Below are 15,233 nucleotides of genomic sequence, written 5' to 3'. Positions count from 1 at the left end.
GCCAAACTCAAAGTCTAGCTCCAGAGTTCATAAAAATATGTAACGTATATCAGTGAGACGTTTTACCAATAATTATTCAATGTGCCGATATTAAAAATAGTGAGAAGGAGAACAATTTTACATTAAACATGCCAAATTTATAATTCACAATAAATAAAACTCAAAGGGATCCACAAGGAAATATATTATAAATATGTGACCCTCCGAGTTAATACAAATATTTCAATCTTTATTATGGCTATACATTTAAATAATCAAGCGGTCATGTTTCCTTAAAACACAACCACAAAAAAGGCATAAAATATATATTTATTTGGTATCCAGAGATTTGGAGAATACACAACATAATACATTTCGATTTTAACATCTATAAAAATATAAATTACTCTGTTTTCAATCACAAACGACGCAATCATTTTTATATTACAGATTGCACTGGAATTATTTAAGTGAATTTAAAGGTGTTCATTGTCAAAATGGGGCCGGGGGGCAGTATCCTAATAGTGTATTCAAATAGGTATGCAATATTACTTAATTGTGATGATTTTTGAGATATATCTTAGATTTATTACGTTCTAAAGCAGAGTGAAACTGTTAATCGAGGATTTAATATACAAATATATTTAATGCTACATAACACACGCATACTCCATTTCACGCACTCGCTCACAGATTCAACTATGCAACTATTTGAGGAATATCACAAAAATAAAAAATAAATGAGAAAGCTGTTACTTTTTAATTCCAACCCGGTAGCATCCGTCTGAATCGTGGATATAAGATTATATCAGGTAATGCCACAGCCAATTGATCTTGAAGGTATATACTTAGAAGTAAATTCGTATATCGAAAAAAATAATATATCTACTACTTCTATTAAGAAAATCCTTCATTTCCTTTCATCCATGGTATACTCACAACTACAGAATGGAAAATAAAGTGTAGAATCATGAGAATGCCAGAAATGATAATTGGACATAATTAATCTACCGTTACCCAATTTTATGATCATTCCTGGTCTTACAGGTTTTGAAGAAACAATTAAAATTCTGTGTACCGCTAAATATCATAGCGTAATATTCTAAAATTGTTATAAAAGGACCCAAAACGGAAAGAACACTTTTACTTAAAAATATAGTTACCAATATTTTAAAACAATTAAATTTGTGAAGAAAAAAATGGTAAGAATACTGAAATAGAAATTAAAAAAAGACACAAGTGATTCGGCTAATCCTAAAATTAATACGTAACCTAGTTATACGCAAACATTCTCAAAGAAATCTCCCAAAAATTATTCAGAAAAATATAATGACATTGATTGCATAGTTGAGATATAACGCCCACTGAGAATAATTACTATCACTCCCACACACGACAAACTGGATTCATCTCATACACAAGTCAGAGTGTACACACCACTGGTCTAAATTTTACAAAAAGGGCACATTCCAAATGCCAGATAAATTTAAAGAACAATTAAATTCAACGTATGATATAATTTCTTTTTTTGTTAAATAAATTTTATATTTATTTAAACACTTTTCAACTTTTCAAGAGCAATTATTTTTTTCAAAAAACCCGCAGCAGCTCATATACCAATGCCTTAGAGCGCAAACATGACATTTCGAACAGTTTAAATTTCTTCAAAAGAATAATATCGTGTGAACTTATCCTGCGTATTTTTCGTTCACTGAACATGTTTTCGATGTTGAAAATATTGAAAGGCAAAAAATACACATTCCCAATGCAAATCTGAATTTACTAAAATATAAAGTAAGCCCATCATGTATTCAGTATGTTTGTACGCTGAGGCATCGACATTTAGAAAAAAATATACATCAAAAAAGAAATTCCAAGAAAATACAAAAAAAAATATGCGACATATTTTAAGCATAAGACATTTTTATCACGATCAGTCACTTTATGCTGCTGGATTTTCAGCGACGAAAAATACCAATAACCGAAAGCACCATCGATTTGCGTTTTAACCTGTTAACCGGGCTGGACGTATAAATACGTCAAATGTAAACAATATCGGCAACGGGTAGGACATATGAATACGTCCTGTAAATATATGTCGCGCCCTGGAACGGGCGGGACCTATATTTTCCAACAACAAAGGTAATTAGCCATCCATACATATTTCGACACAAATTCTTTTCTATCTGGTTATAATTTTGTGTTTTCCTTTGTGATTTATATCTAAATAAAGAAAAAATATATATTTCATAGTCTTTCCATATATTTTAACTCTTACCACTCTGTAGGCCAGACATTCTGGCCCGTATGATTCTAGTAGGCAGCTCTGTGGGCCACAATGTCCGGCCCGGCGCAGGTATAACTTTAATCACTGATTTCTCTATCACCCAAGTATATTCTACCAAAAAATATTTCAGATAAATACAGTTAATCTTAATTAACATGGTCATACGAATTGCCTGACAGTGTCCCAAAATAGGGAACCAAAATATTTATTTTAATGGTAGAAAAACGTCGCATTTTTTTATCAGAGTAGCTGATCAGTTATGAGAAAAAATGGTCAGAGTGGAAAGGCTTAAGTATAAATAAAATATATGAAGTTACGTCCACCAGGCGTGACGTACTGACACGTCCTTGTGAAAGAGTTCGCGCCCGTTTTATGTTGCGTATTTAAAAAGTGAACTCTCCAGTTAACAGGTTAAGAGAAACGAGAAGGAATTTGGGGAGCACTATTGACGATTCACGGAGTGGCTTCTTCGGCCACTTCGGAGATTAGGTCGTCGTTGATGCGACCGTCCTTGGAGACTTCGTAAGGCACACTTTCTTCCGGAGCGAGGATGGTGGTCTGGACACTGCGGGAGAGGAGGGATGCCGCTCGGTCCGCCTGGGAGCACGGCACCTGCTGGTCATCGTTGGCGGGGCCCGGGTTGTTGATCTCGATGGAGTCGGGCTGCTCGCTGCGGTCGTCGGAGACCAGCAGCTCGCTGGCGGCCTCGTCCGCGCGGCGCGAGGAGGCGGACTCGGAGCGCAGCAGACACACGCTCTTGGTCATGGCGGACTCCCGGCTCTTGGAGCTGGTGGAAGGGCCCGCGATGGCGGAAACGCTCATCCCGCTCAAGCCCCGAGGTTGACTAGATTCTAAAGCGAGAGAATTAAAATATTTACTATTTTCACAATAAATACAGCGAAACCCGGATTTTACCTCCCCGGATTTAACATTTTCCTGTCAATTAAGTGTAATTAAGTGTAAATACCAGTATTTCCTAAAATATATTGTGACATGTTTCGATGCATTCCGCATCATTTTCAAACAACATATACGGTGTTTGAAAATGATTTTGGTAATATGTATGTATGTTTTTTTTCAATATCCCCAATTTATACCATTTAGGTTTTTGTATGCAAAAAATTTCATCTACATGATTTTCACAAAAAATAAAATAAAACAGTATGTTTTTTTTTATGCATTTTTTTCCCTGCATTTACATTTTCTCTCCATTTAAGTTTTTTTCAATCGGAGTAATCTTGAAATACACATGGGAAAGGTCACCCTGCGCTTTGGGTAACAGTCCAGAGTAATAAACAGGGTGAAAAATCACATATATCGTAGTCCTACAGGAGAAAGTGACTAACTAACAAAATGTAAAATGTTCAGGAGGGCCATTCAAGTCATTTTTGCTTGGCAAAAAAATAAATATCAATGCAGTTAGTCATTTTTAACAAGTCAATATATTATACTTCCAAGTTTAAAATCCTTTGGGATTTTTTTCAGGGCAATATTAAACCAGTAAGTAAGATATCAAATAGTCAATTTTCAAGAAATGCACTCGGTCACTTTCTCCTGTATGACTACGATATGTATTTAGTTCCCTCTGGGAATCGAACCCGAAATGACTGCTACACTACGGAGGTGGACAAAATATAAACAGAATCTCTATTTTTGTGTTACATAAGCGAAATTCAAAATTATAAAAGGATTTGTTTGCAAACATTCCTCTAGTTAAATATTTTTTTAAATAAATAAATTATGGAATGAACTCACCTTTTTCTTTTAATAAAGTTATATCACAGGTGAAAGCAAGATCCTTGTCCAGGATTTCTGAAGATTTTAAAGGTCTAACTTTTACTCTATAGAAACGGGAACCTTGAGCAACATTGTATCTATTGCGGATCTGGAAAAATATAAAAATAAGCAGTCAGTAACCAAACCTAAAATATTGACGGTCAGTAAACAAACCTCAAATATTAACAGTCAGTAAACAAATCTAAAAATGCATCCCAATGTAAAATAATCAATTTTAAATATATGCATATTGATCCGATTAAAGCTTATTAATCATTAATCAGAATTTTGCCAAAAATTGGAAAAAAAATCAAAATTTCGGTCCCTCTTACGATTCGTAATATAAAAACATTCCAAATTCCAGTTTCTATTATGACTTGTCACACAAAACATTCAAAATTCCAGTCTCGCTTACGATTTGTCATATAAAACATTAAAATTGGAAAAACATTTTGACCGAAATTCAAAATAAAATTAAGAGAAAAGATTTAAAAAAAAAAACAGTTATTTCGTTTATTTAAAACTAGCTTCACACAGACACGCATTGTGTTATAAGAAGAATAGTAAATTCTGCATCAAGGGAACAATTTAATGAGATATGGAGTATTTAAAATAACTTTGTAAAATAACACAATGATCGATGATATCGAGATATTGAGATATTGCATAATAATAATAAACCATATCCGCTCCCTAGGTGGAGCATATGGAGTCCACAAACTGTCTCCAGGCTTTTCTGTCGGCTGCCAGCTCCCTTGCATCCTCCCAAATCAAATCCGCGTCCCGAAGTTCTGACGAGAACTGCCGACGAATTGTCAGCAGTGGTCGCCCTGGGCGGCGCGAACCTGATGCCTTGTAAAAGAGGCAAGCTTGATTAAGGCTCTCAGGAGGCATGCGGAGTACATGGCCAAGCCAACTGAATCGCCTTTCCTTGACGACAGTTGTGACCAAGATTTGCTGCGTCCTACGCCTTATCTCTTCATTCCTCACAAGGTCAAACCACCGCACGCCTAAAATTCTCCGCAAACACCTATTCTCAAAGCTTAGTACACGGCTGTTCTGGGCCCTTGTAAGGTGCCATGTTTCACAGCCGTATAAGAGAACAGGAGCAATGCAGGCATTGTAGATATTGCGTAGTGTGGTGAAAATAATATTTTATATGAATATTTATAATATTAAAAAAAACAGGCACCTTAACAGCAATGCAATAATCTTTGCTTTCAACCTTTCCAATATAATAATGCGTCCTATTAGAGTCCTTTGGTGGTATTTTTAGGTCCAAAGTGGATAAGCAGTCAATGTGGAGAAGGAAAAGAGACGGAGAATCCTGAAAAACATGAAATAATATAAAACTCTGATCATAAAGAAGAAAAAACACACCCAAAAATATTTTTATATAAAAAAAATTAGCAAGTAAAAATGCATCCCAAAAATAAAACTGCAAAAGACAAATGTGGACCCAAAATTCAGCATTTTCCAATGGCCTTGAAAATACAATCTAATTTTATATTGCGAAGAATGCTCGCTATATGTTGGTTCTCTAAGACAAGTACTCATTCTATGTGGACCCAAAATTAAAAATTTCAAAATGACCTTGAATATAAGTTCCAATTTTAAATTTCAATTAGTGCTCGCTCTACTTGGTACTCATTCTATGTGGACCCAAAATTAAAAATTTCAAAATGACCTTGAATATAAGTTCCAATTTTAAATTTCAAATAGTGCTCGCTCTACTTGGTACTCATTCTATGTGGACCCAAAATTAAAAATGGCCTTGAAAATAAATTCCAATTTTAAATTGCAAATAATGCTCGCTCTACTTCCATATTAGAAGACAAGTTCTCATTCTATGTGGACCCAAAATTAAAAATGGCCTTGAAAATAAATTCCAATTTTAAATTGCAAATAATGCTCGCTCTACATCCATATTAGAAGACAAGTTCTCATTCTATGTGGACCCCAAATTCAAAATGTCCTAGAAAATAAATTCCAATTTCAAATTGCAAATAATGCTTGCTCTACTTGGTTCTGGAAGACAAGTGCTCATTCTATGTGGACCCCAAATTCAAAATTTTAAAATGGCCTTTAAAATAAATTTTAATTTTAAGAAACATATGAGTTAATTTACCTGAAGAACAGAAAAATTGTTGTATTCTGCATCCCAGGTGATGAGAATAACATCACCGTTACTGCAGGAAGTAGAATTGAATATACATAAAGGGAGACTAATGGGTATAATATTTTTACATAGTTTTTGCCAACTTTTGGAATCCGGATTGGTATATGAATCTTTCAACACGATGTTATCTCTGAAATAGATAAATAAAAGGTTAATTTCACAAAATGGAAAGAATTTTTTTTATACTTTAACACATCAAGGGGGCATCGCATCTTAATATGTATTTCTGTACATTTCTTTTACGACAAAGTTAATTAAAATACAAAATAAAAGTACAAAAAATTTGATTGACGGTAAATCAAACTTCATTTATGTAATACTATTAAAAATTCCTCTTCTTTAGTTAATTAGTCTTCCTCATTACTGAGGGTTGTAACCCTTGTGGAAGCAATGACTCTTCTGCAGCTTGGCTGTCCAAACTCAAAACACAGTAAGGGACATTTTTTTTTAGTACATTTTTTTTGCATTTTTGGACTAAGTAGATTCTACTTAGTCCAAAAATGCAAAAAAAAATGTACTAAAAAAAAATGTCCCTTACTGTGTTTTAAGTTTGGACAGCCGAGCTGTCCCTTGACTGCGCTGCATGTAGTGCTCAATAGTTAATGGTAAAAGAAATATCTATGAAAATACTGAATTGCGATGCCCCTTCAAAAAGAAAAAAAAACTCACGTTTGTTGTTCCTTGACGGCAGTGACTGGAACAAGCGACTTCTCTTGGAGCTGCTTTTCCAGAAAGGTTTTCTGAGACTCCAGAGTGTCTACCCGAGCCTGCAGGAAGTTGATGTTCTGGAAGTCGCTGGTCTCCGGATCGCTGAGTTGCTCGATGATTTCTTTATACTTGTTACACTCCTTTTGGAGGTGGAACTCCCTCTCCTTGCTCTGGTCCAGCTGTCGCTCCTTCTCGTCCATGATCCTCCGGACGGCGTCGCTGAGGCTGACCTGCTTCTCGCTTTCCAGCTGCCTTTTCATTTCCTCCGTCACCTTCTTCTTGGTCTCCTCCTCCTGCTTCTCCAGAGCGGACTTGATGGCTTCCTCCCTTTCTATCTCCATGTCCTCCTTAGTTTGCAGCAGTATGGCCTTGTGGCTGGCGATCTCGATGACGTCGGGCCTCTCTATCTTCTCCAGGCTGGACTCGGACGGCGAGCGGTCCATGCTGGTGCAGGCCACCAACTTGAACCGGGACCGCAGAGTGTCTATTTGGGCCTTGAATTCGTGCGTCAGTTTCTCTTGCAAATCTTTTAAAGCTTTTTGATGAAGCGTTTCTACTTCTTCCATTTTTTTACATTGTAACTTGGCCGACTCTTCGTGCGTCGTAATGACGGCTTCCAAATCGCTCACTTTAGTTTGCATTTCTTGGAGCATTTGAGTATATTTATTTTCTAGGGATGCGAATTCGAGCTTGTGTGTGCAAATTTCGTCTTCTCTTTGCGTTAAGGTCTTTTTTATATCGTTCATTTCTAATTCGTGATCTACGGTGAGCCTTTGAAGGGTTTCTCTTTCCCGAATGGCATTATCGGAATTACATTTATCCCAAGTTTGTAATATTTCGCAACACCGCGATTTGAACTCTACCTGATTTTCTAAAGTATCCGTTTTCAGTTTGCCGAGTTCATTTCTTAATGCGCAGATAGATTGAGAACACACATTCGATACGGAGGACAACATTTCTCTAAGATTTTCCACATCGCTACACTGCGACTGGAGGTTCTCCTAAAAATTAATATCTTACATTAATGGACGCATCACTCGACAGACACAATTTATAATATGTATAATTCCATTCATACGATGTTTGCGTGTCTAGTTGACAACTGTAGAATTATAAAACATATTCAAGCATGCAGAGACAAATGCTCGTTTGACATAAATAAACAATATTTGCAGCACTACTATAAAGACAATACTCGGAGGAATCGGGAAGAGGATAGTACAGGAACGGCCCGTAAAAGCGAAAACAATTTCATAGATAAACAACAGATTACAAAGCCGAACAGTTCAAGTGGATGATGCACCAAGTCTATGGAAAATTGCGAAATCGCTAAATAAAGGCCAAAATGCATCGCAAGTAGCAAACAGCGTACCAACAGAGCATGCGTCGCGAGAGGCATCCCTACGAATCCGCTCTATATCTCCATCTTGAAGAAAACAAGTTTTGATAAACGGATGATGTTTTGATCGATCTACAGGTAAATGATTCTTCCGATAATTTAAAAAAATACATATATAGTTGCCATAGTGAAAAATATCATCTATTAAAAATGTGATTTGTAACATATTTTAATATTGAAACGAGAAAGGAAATAGCAATATGTCAAATAGTTAATTTTTTTATTTATTATGCAACTGTCCGAAGTCCACCCGTAACACAAAATATTAAATCTAAGTGCATTTACTATGTGGAGATTTTAACATGAGGCAATATGCGAGATCCGTAAGAGAACCGGAGTAGGGAGCGTGCGCGAATGCTTGCGATAGCGGTGCACCATCATGATCTCTCTACCTGCAGCAGAGAAGCCAGAGTCTGCGGCTCGAGGGGCTCGTGGGCCCAGTGGAGGCTCGTGGGCGGGGACTCCTCGATATAGAATTCGGCCGGTTCGAAGTCCGCCCTCTCCCCAGGGGGGCCCGTCGGCGAGGAGGGCGAGGGCGGCAGCTCGGGCCGGCGGGAGGGGGAGAGGGGGGAGGGGGAGAGGGGCGGGGAGAAGAGGCAGCCCACCTCCATCCGCCGCGAGGGGGCGGGGCCTTCGGGGATAGAGGCGAGGCTCTCGGCCTCCCTCTTGGGGACGGCCTTTCTCGGGGGTTTAAGTGGCGGGTTGGGGCGCACCTCTGTGAGTGTGGAGACTTCGCAGGTGGCGGGCGGTGGGGGGGGCGCGGGTACAGCCGGGGCGGCGCCTGCCCCGCCGGACCTGTCCAACAGGGGGCTCTGGCCGACCTTTTCGAATTCCTCCGTATCTGTTTCCGATTCCACACCGCTGAAACAAAACACACGATAAACAATAACATATAATTTTATGATTAAAATATAGCTTTGTTCTAAAATAAAATCACTATAATTTATAATTGTCATAATAAAATGGAGTTAAGTGGTAAAGAAAACAAGTGTTTTTCTTTTACAATTTCATCATGTCTTACCACAAAGTGAATGCCGAAACAATAAATAAAATATATTTTTGTTTTAAAATAACTATAAATTACCTATTGATTTGGCGTTAAATTTAAAGAATAACATGATGGTTTAACTTTAAAAAATACCACTTTTTGAATTTATTTATGTTGTACTAGTTTTGAGAACTACAGATATTCTTAGCAACAGGTGAAACTACAAACTGGCAGTGTTTTACTTTTATATTTTAATCATTAGATTACTATGTATTTAACTGCAAAAAATTTTTGATTTAACAATTGGAAACAATTTGCAATCAAATGGTAATCATATTATATTCTAATTTTTTAGTTTTATAATTATGGACAACACTGATAAGATTGTACTCTAACAATTCGCTCACTCCTTTCAAGAACGTCATAAATCAAAAATTGACAATTTTCAGTTGTACATGTTTTCGGAATGCCCAGAAAATGTACTATATCCCAGCAAAAGCGGCATATTTTTAACTTAACACACTATCTGCGAGTGGATTCGCGCGCTAACTACTACGTGGGGCGGGCGAAAATAAGGGTGTTGCGGAAATAATGTGTATTTTTTTTAAATCGCTATATCTGTAAAAGTAATGGGTATTTTGCCTTAAAATTTTTTGTGTGATACTTACCATAGCCGGTACTGTGTAAATACATTGTTAGACACACACATTGACGTTGGAAAATTGTATATTTAAATATCAAAAAAAAAAATTCATTCTTTCATAGTTTTAGATAGATTTAGTTAGATTGGTAACAAAATTTAAATGTAAACAACTCGTAAATTATAAATATAATTGTTTTCTCTTGTCCCAAACAAAACATTAAAGATAAGTGGTCTGAAGCTTCCTAAGGAACGCCGGTGTCGTATGACTCGTTGGCTCGAATTTTTATGTTGCTCATGCTAGTTCGTATTACTCATAATAGAGATAAACATCTCAGAAAAGAAGTGATAACACTTAACCACGAGTGAAAGGGTAAAATTACCCTTCCCGCAGATAGTGTGTTAATATTTACCCGCTACAGGGCAGAAAGTGTTGTTTTTGCATTTTGAAGAAAAGGTATTGTTAAATTGTTTTTTCAAATATACTAAATATTTTTCAAACGGAGAAAAAACCTTCAGCTTTTACCTAAAAAGATCTGTTGCACAGTAAAAAGTTCAAAAAGTGGCTTCATATTTATGTTTAATATATTGTATTATAATATTTAACATTAAAAACGCTCTCCTGAAAAATCAAGTATTTTGATTTATGACGTTCTTGAAAGGAGCGAGCGAATTGTGTACGTTATGAACAAATATCTTCTTTATTATTTTCAATTACATACTCAATTGAGTACCCTACTCACTTCCTCAAGTCAAGTTTACATTTATAAACTCGAAAAGTAGTCTGTAAAAGTATTTTTATTTTTATGTACAAATAATTATAAATTATTAATATTGGTGTTCTACATCGTGAGTCTCAAAGGACCCAAGATAGTGGAAGACTTACCGATCCACGCCAGCTTCTTTTACAACAGCCAATATTCTTTCGTCAACTACTTGGGTTTCTACAGTTTTTGTGGTAGTATTTGTTGGTCTGAAAAATTAATCATAAATAATCATAATTTACCACTTTTCTTATTGTACACAGATTATAGGAAGATATCTAAAATATGATATAATTTTTTTTATAAAATAGAAAAGCGGCCGGGTCAGGAGTCGTAGTAATCATCGGGTATGTATGAGGAGATGAATGAATGTAAAAGAGGCGAAGAATGTTTGCAAAGACAGAGTGGTGTGGCGTCGATTCTCTCTGCCTACCCCTGCGGTGAAGCGGCGTAATGGTTAGTTAGTTTTATCTAAAATATGATATTGACTATATCGGTTACTTTCAAAACTAGTGCAGACTCAACAAAGTCTTCGTAAGAGTTGTTTTTTATTTTATTTCTTTTGATTTGAATTTCCACACGAATTGAAAAAAAAATCATACAAAAATCTTTTAACAATTTGAAACTTTGTAATAAAAGTTGCTTAAAATCGAAAATAAATTTTAAAATCGAAAAAGGGTATTTTATTTTCATTTGTTCAATTAAAAATATAAAATAAACATTATTACCATAATTTTAAAAACAATCTTTCACTGTATATCTGTTGTTATAATTTTCTAATGCATTGTTTGCGGGAAATGCTTGAAACAGTCTTTTACAATACTGTTGGTAGAGAGCAGAAGACGCTTATAAGCGTTCTATTTGCTATATATCACCGGTAGAGGGAGGTTAAAAATAAAATAAAAACACAATTGCACCGCATGCTGTGAACGTTGCAACTAATTGGAATCGCAGAGATGGGGTGAGCGAGATGCGTTACCTGAGCGCGAAGAAGCGCGTCATGGCGGCCACGTCGCAGGGGGGGATCTCGGGCGCCAGGTGCGGCATGCGCGCGGCGAGCGCCTGCAGGTCGGCGGCGGTGAGGCGCGGCAGGCGCGTGTCGAACTCGGGCGGGGGCACCGTGGCGAAGGGCGGCGGGCTGTCCTCGGTGCCGGGGAACAGCCCGCTCAGGAAGTGGCCCGAGAAGAGTGTGTTGAACGCGCGACGCCGCGAGCTCTCCTCGTTGTGGATCGTGAGCAGGTGCCGGGCCAGGTCGGAAGCCCACTGGAAGACAATCCATAGAAGACAATTTTAGCCCAATTTGTTTTAGCAAATAAATTAATAATTTAAATGCAGCTTGTAATAATTTATTGTTTATTTTTTATTATTTCTTAAGTTAGCTTATATTACATAATTGAAACTATTTTATACACTTCATTTACTACATCTACATATATGTAGTTAATGATTGATGCTTAAGGACGGGAAGAAGAAATTAGGAGATACGAGATTTGAACATAAACTCAGAATGTAATCACTTGAAGATTATGTTTGGTTCTTGACGTTGGAACCGTCAGATTTTGCGGTAGGAAATACTCACGGCGAGGAAAGCTTGAGAGAAGGTCCGCCTCCTGACGATCTCGTGCACGGCCGTGCAGAAGAGCTTGGGAGCCTTGTGGAGTTGGGTGATGACGGCCAGATGGCGCTTCAAGCGAGAGAGGGAGCGGTAGTAGAACAGGAGGCAGCTGTCTATCTCAAACATCCGATTCTCAACGTACACTATCCATCTGAAAATTAAAAAAAATTCACTTTTTTTTGTAGCCAAAATGACAATAGCGGAGAAAAAAATTGCAGAATCAATTATTATCATCAATATATATTTTTTAAAAGTTTAATAAGCTATTCGAAACAATACTTCATAAGAAGTTTTTTTTTTTCCACAAAAATATAACTAAAAACATCAGGTTATTATATTTTTTATTTTAAGAATTTACAATGTTTAAAAGGTGTCCAATACAAAAAACAAAACAAAAGCCTTAAAAAATGTTTTTAAAAAATATGTAAAAAATAAAATAATTCACTAATAAAAAATAAAAAACAAACAAATTTGGTAATTTTTTTTGAAGAATTCCCAATAAATTCCTATTAAAAGCATGAAATGGCAACTGTCGAGCTGTTTGGTTGTGATCTTATGTAACACAGACAAGTCAAAAATGCAAGCAGTGCTTGTGTTTTTAATAAAATTAATATTCAATGAAATAAAATTAAAATTCAATCTTCTTCTTCTTATTATTATAGGCCTTGCGGCCTGTTTTTAAGAGGGATTATTAGCCTCCTACGATGTCGATTCCCAGCTATCGACCCATACCTTTGGTGGTCTGCCCGGAAGTCGTCTACCATGGGGTTGGCCGTACAGTGCGATGTGGGAGAGTCTGGATGGTTCCATTCTCCTCACATGCGCATATCATTGTCTCCTTCGTTGCCTTCCCCAACTAACGACATCTTCTATCTCGCATATTTCCCTGATCCTGGTATTTCTGATTCTATCTCGAAGACTTAAAAATTCAATGAAATATGAAATATATCTTGATAAAGAAAAATAATAAGTATAATTAAGGTGTGACGTTACTTCAGCCTGTGGTAGAGGTTGACGGCGAGTTCCTCCTTGGCCTTGGCGCACCTTCCCCGAACGTCCCTCAACTTCTCCTGGTTCTTCAGCATGGACTGCAGCTGCTGGCAGTGGGACTCGCACAGCATCCGCAGCACCGACACGTCACCCAGGTGAGCGGCCTTCTGCTGGTTCTAAATAAAAATCATATCATATTCTCAATATGTATTATTAATATTTAAAGCATTTACTTTGTGGTTAGTCATTTTTACTTATTTATTTTTTTACAAAAATGTTAATAATATTAGTATATAACCACTCACTCGGTGAGTGGTTATATACTAATATTATTAACATTTTTGTAAAAAAATAAATAAGTAAAAATCATATCATTTCAAAACATTGTTATGGATCAGTTCACAATTTATTAAGATTTGTTTGGTTTTTTAACCCTTATTCGCACCCGATGGTGCATAGGGCACTGCATTATATATAAACGCAGTGTTATCTTGACCAGGGTAATATTGATTTTTTTTTAAAAAGAATAACCTGCAAAGCCTCCATTAGAGGCTTGTCTGCAGGGTGGATAGTAGGGATAGGAAAGGTAAATATGAAAGATACATCACAAATACGTAGACCAATTCAAAATAAATCTTTCATAAATTTATTTCGGACTTTCGGACGCCAGTTTCGCAGTGGAGCGTCTATCCAGCTACGCCGCGGCGCCTGAATTAGATAGTAAAATCACTAGTATTTATTTCCACCCCCCCAGGGAATTGAACCCAGTACCTCCAGTTCGGTAGCCGAGCACTACGGAGAAGGACTATAATCTAAATAATAATAATAAGTACTCTCTTATGGTAGAGAAAGTCCAAAAGAAGTTTCTGAGGTATCTCTACATGAGAGAGTACGGCTATTATCCTTGGCTCTACCCGACCCAGTTTCTCCAGGGTATGCTTGGCTACAATAGTTCAGAGACTAGAAGGAATGTGTATTTGATTACGCATTTTTATCGATTGTTGCGCGGTATGATCGATAATCCTGAAATTATCCGGAACATTGGTCTGTATGTTCCCGATAGTTACCTAAGACAGCGTCGACATAGATTATTTCACATTCCTATACACAGGACCAACCTGCCGATGGTTATGCCTGTAGAAAGAGCTACAGCTATGTTAAACAATATCTCATCGGATATTGATCTGTTCAATGTATCTGAAGGAGTTTTCCCAAGTTGGATTCTTCTACACCTTTAGCAATAGTATTCTGGCTTATTTTCTATTTTTGTTAATGTATACGATTTAAATTTAAGTTTGTAATGTGTATATTATCGATAAATAAATAAATTGAAATTGAAATAATGATATAATCTAAAGTGCAAGCGCGGTCCGTCCATACATGCTGTGGATGCTACGCATCTCTTGCATTTTAGAGTAAAAAGATTTGGACTTCTATCAGTAAACAGCAATACTGCAATTTAAATATTTTGATATTTCTATAGCGACCTTATTGTGATTTTTTTTCAAAGAAAACGTTTTCCAGATTATACAAATATTATTATTATAAAACATCGTGCATATATCGTCCCGTCTCAGCGTACGCGAAACAAACGACACGATATAAAGATCGCGGGCGAGTCTAAATACACATACATTCTCAAATACAGTGAAATGCGTAAAACGCACGTACGCAAGCAATACTTGGTCTGGAAGCGATGTGTAAACTGCATGCACAGTGCCAGAGCCTACGTTCTTTCCGCGCATGCGCACTGAGATCCGCAAGCCAACATCCATATCAACTGTATACAATATTAACGACAGCATCCAACATACAAAAAAGTCTTTAATACCTATATATATATATAACAGAATCACATACTCTATTGGATTGTTCTTAGTGCGCGCGTTGCTTTGACAGTTTGCTGCT

The 15,233-nt window shown here is 36.7% G+C and overlaps 1 protein-coding gene across 1 annotated transcript in view; it reads right to left on the bottom strand.

Moving 5' to 3' along the window:
- Positions 1 to 1,547: 1,547 nt before the first annotated feature.
- Positions 1,548 to 15,233, bottom strand: part of Atg17 (autophagy-related 17) — a 33,455-nt gene continuing 19,769 nt past the window's right edge. The window contains exons 9-18 of the mRNA XM_088273206.1: positions 13,329 to 13,501; positions 12,300 to 12,486; positions 11,700 to 11,983; positions 10,843 to 10,929; positions 9,042 to 9,189; positions 6,891 to 7,930; positions 6,171 to 6,351; positions 5,235 to 5,369; positions 4,022 to 4,151; positions 1,548 to 3,117 (exon numbers count right to left, since the gene is read on the bottom strand). Of these exons, the coding sequence (XP_088129332.1) occupies positions 2,720 to 3,117; positions 4,022 to 4,151; positions 5,235 to 5,369; positions 6,171 to 6,351; positions 6,891 to 7,930; positions 9,042 to 9,189; positions 10,843 to 10,929; positions 11,700 to 11,983; positions 12,300 to 12,486; positions 13,329 to 13,501 (2,763 nt within the window). The 3' untranslated portion in view covers positions 1,548 to 2,719. The remainder of the gene's footprint in view (positions 3,118 to 4,021; positions 4,152 to 5,234; positions 5,370 to 6,170; positions 6,352 to 6,890; positions 7,931 to 9,041; positions 9,190 to 10,842; positions 10,930 to 11,699; positions 11,984 to 12,299; positions 12,487 to 13,328; positions 13,502 to 15,233) is intronic.

This window comes from Brachycentrus maculatus, unplaced genomic scaffold (genome assembly GCF_059751285.1).
Source record: "Brachycentrus maculatus isolate JH-2025_06_01 unplaced genomic scaffold, ASM5975128v1 h1tg000559l, whole genome shotgun sequence".
In the NCBI taxonomy this organism is placed as follows: Eukaryota; Metazoa; Arthropoda; class Insecta; order Trichoptera; family Brachycentridae; genus Brachycentrus; species Brachycentrus maculatus.
Note: the sequence above shows the minus strand (reverse complement) of the source record. Positions and strands in the feature narration are given on the sequence as shown.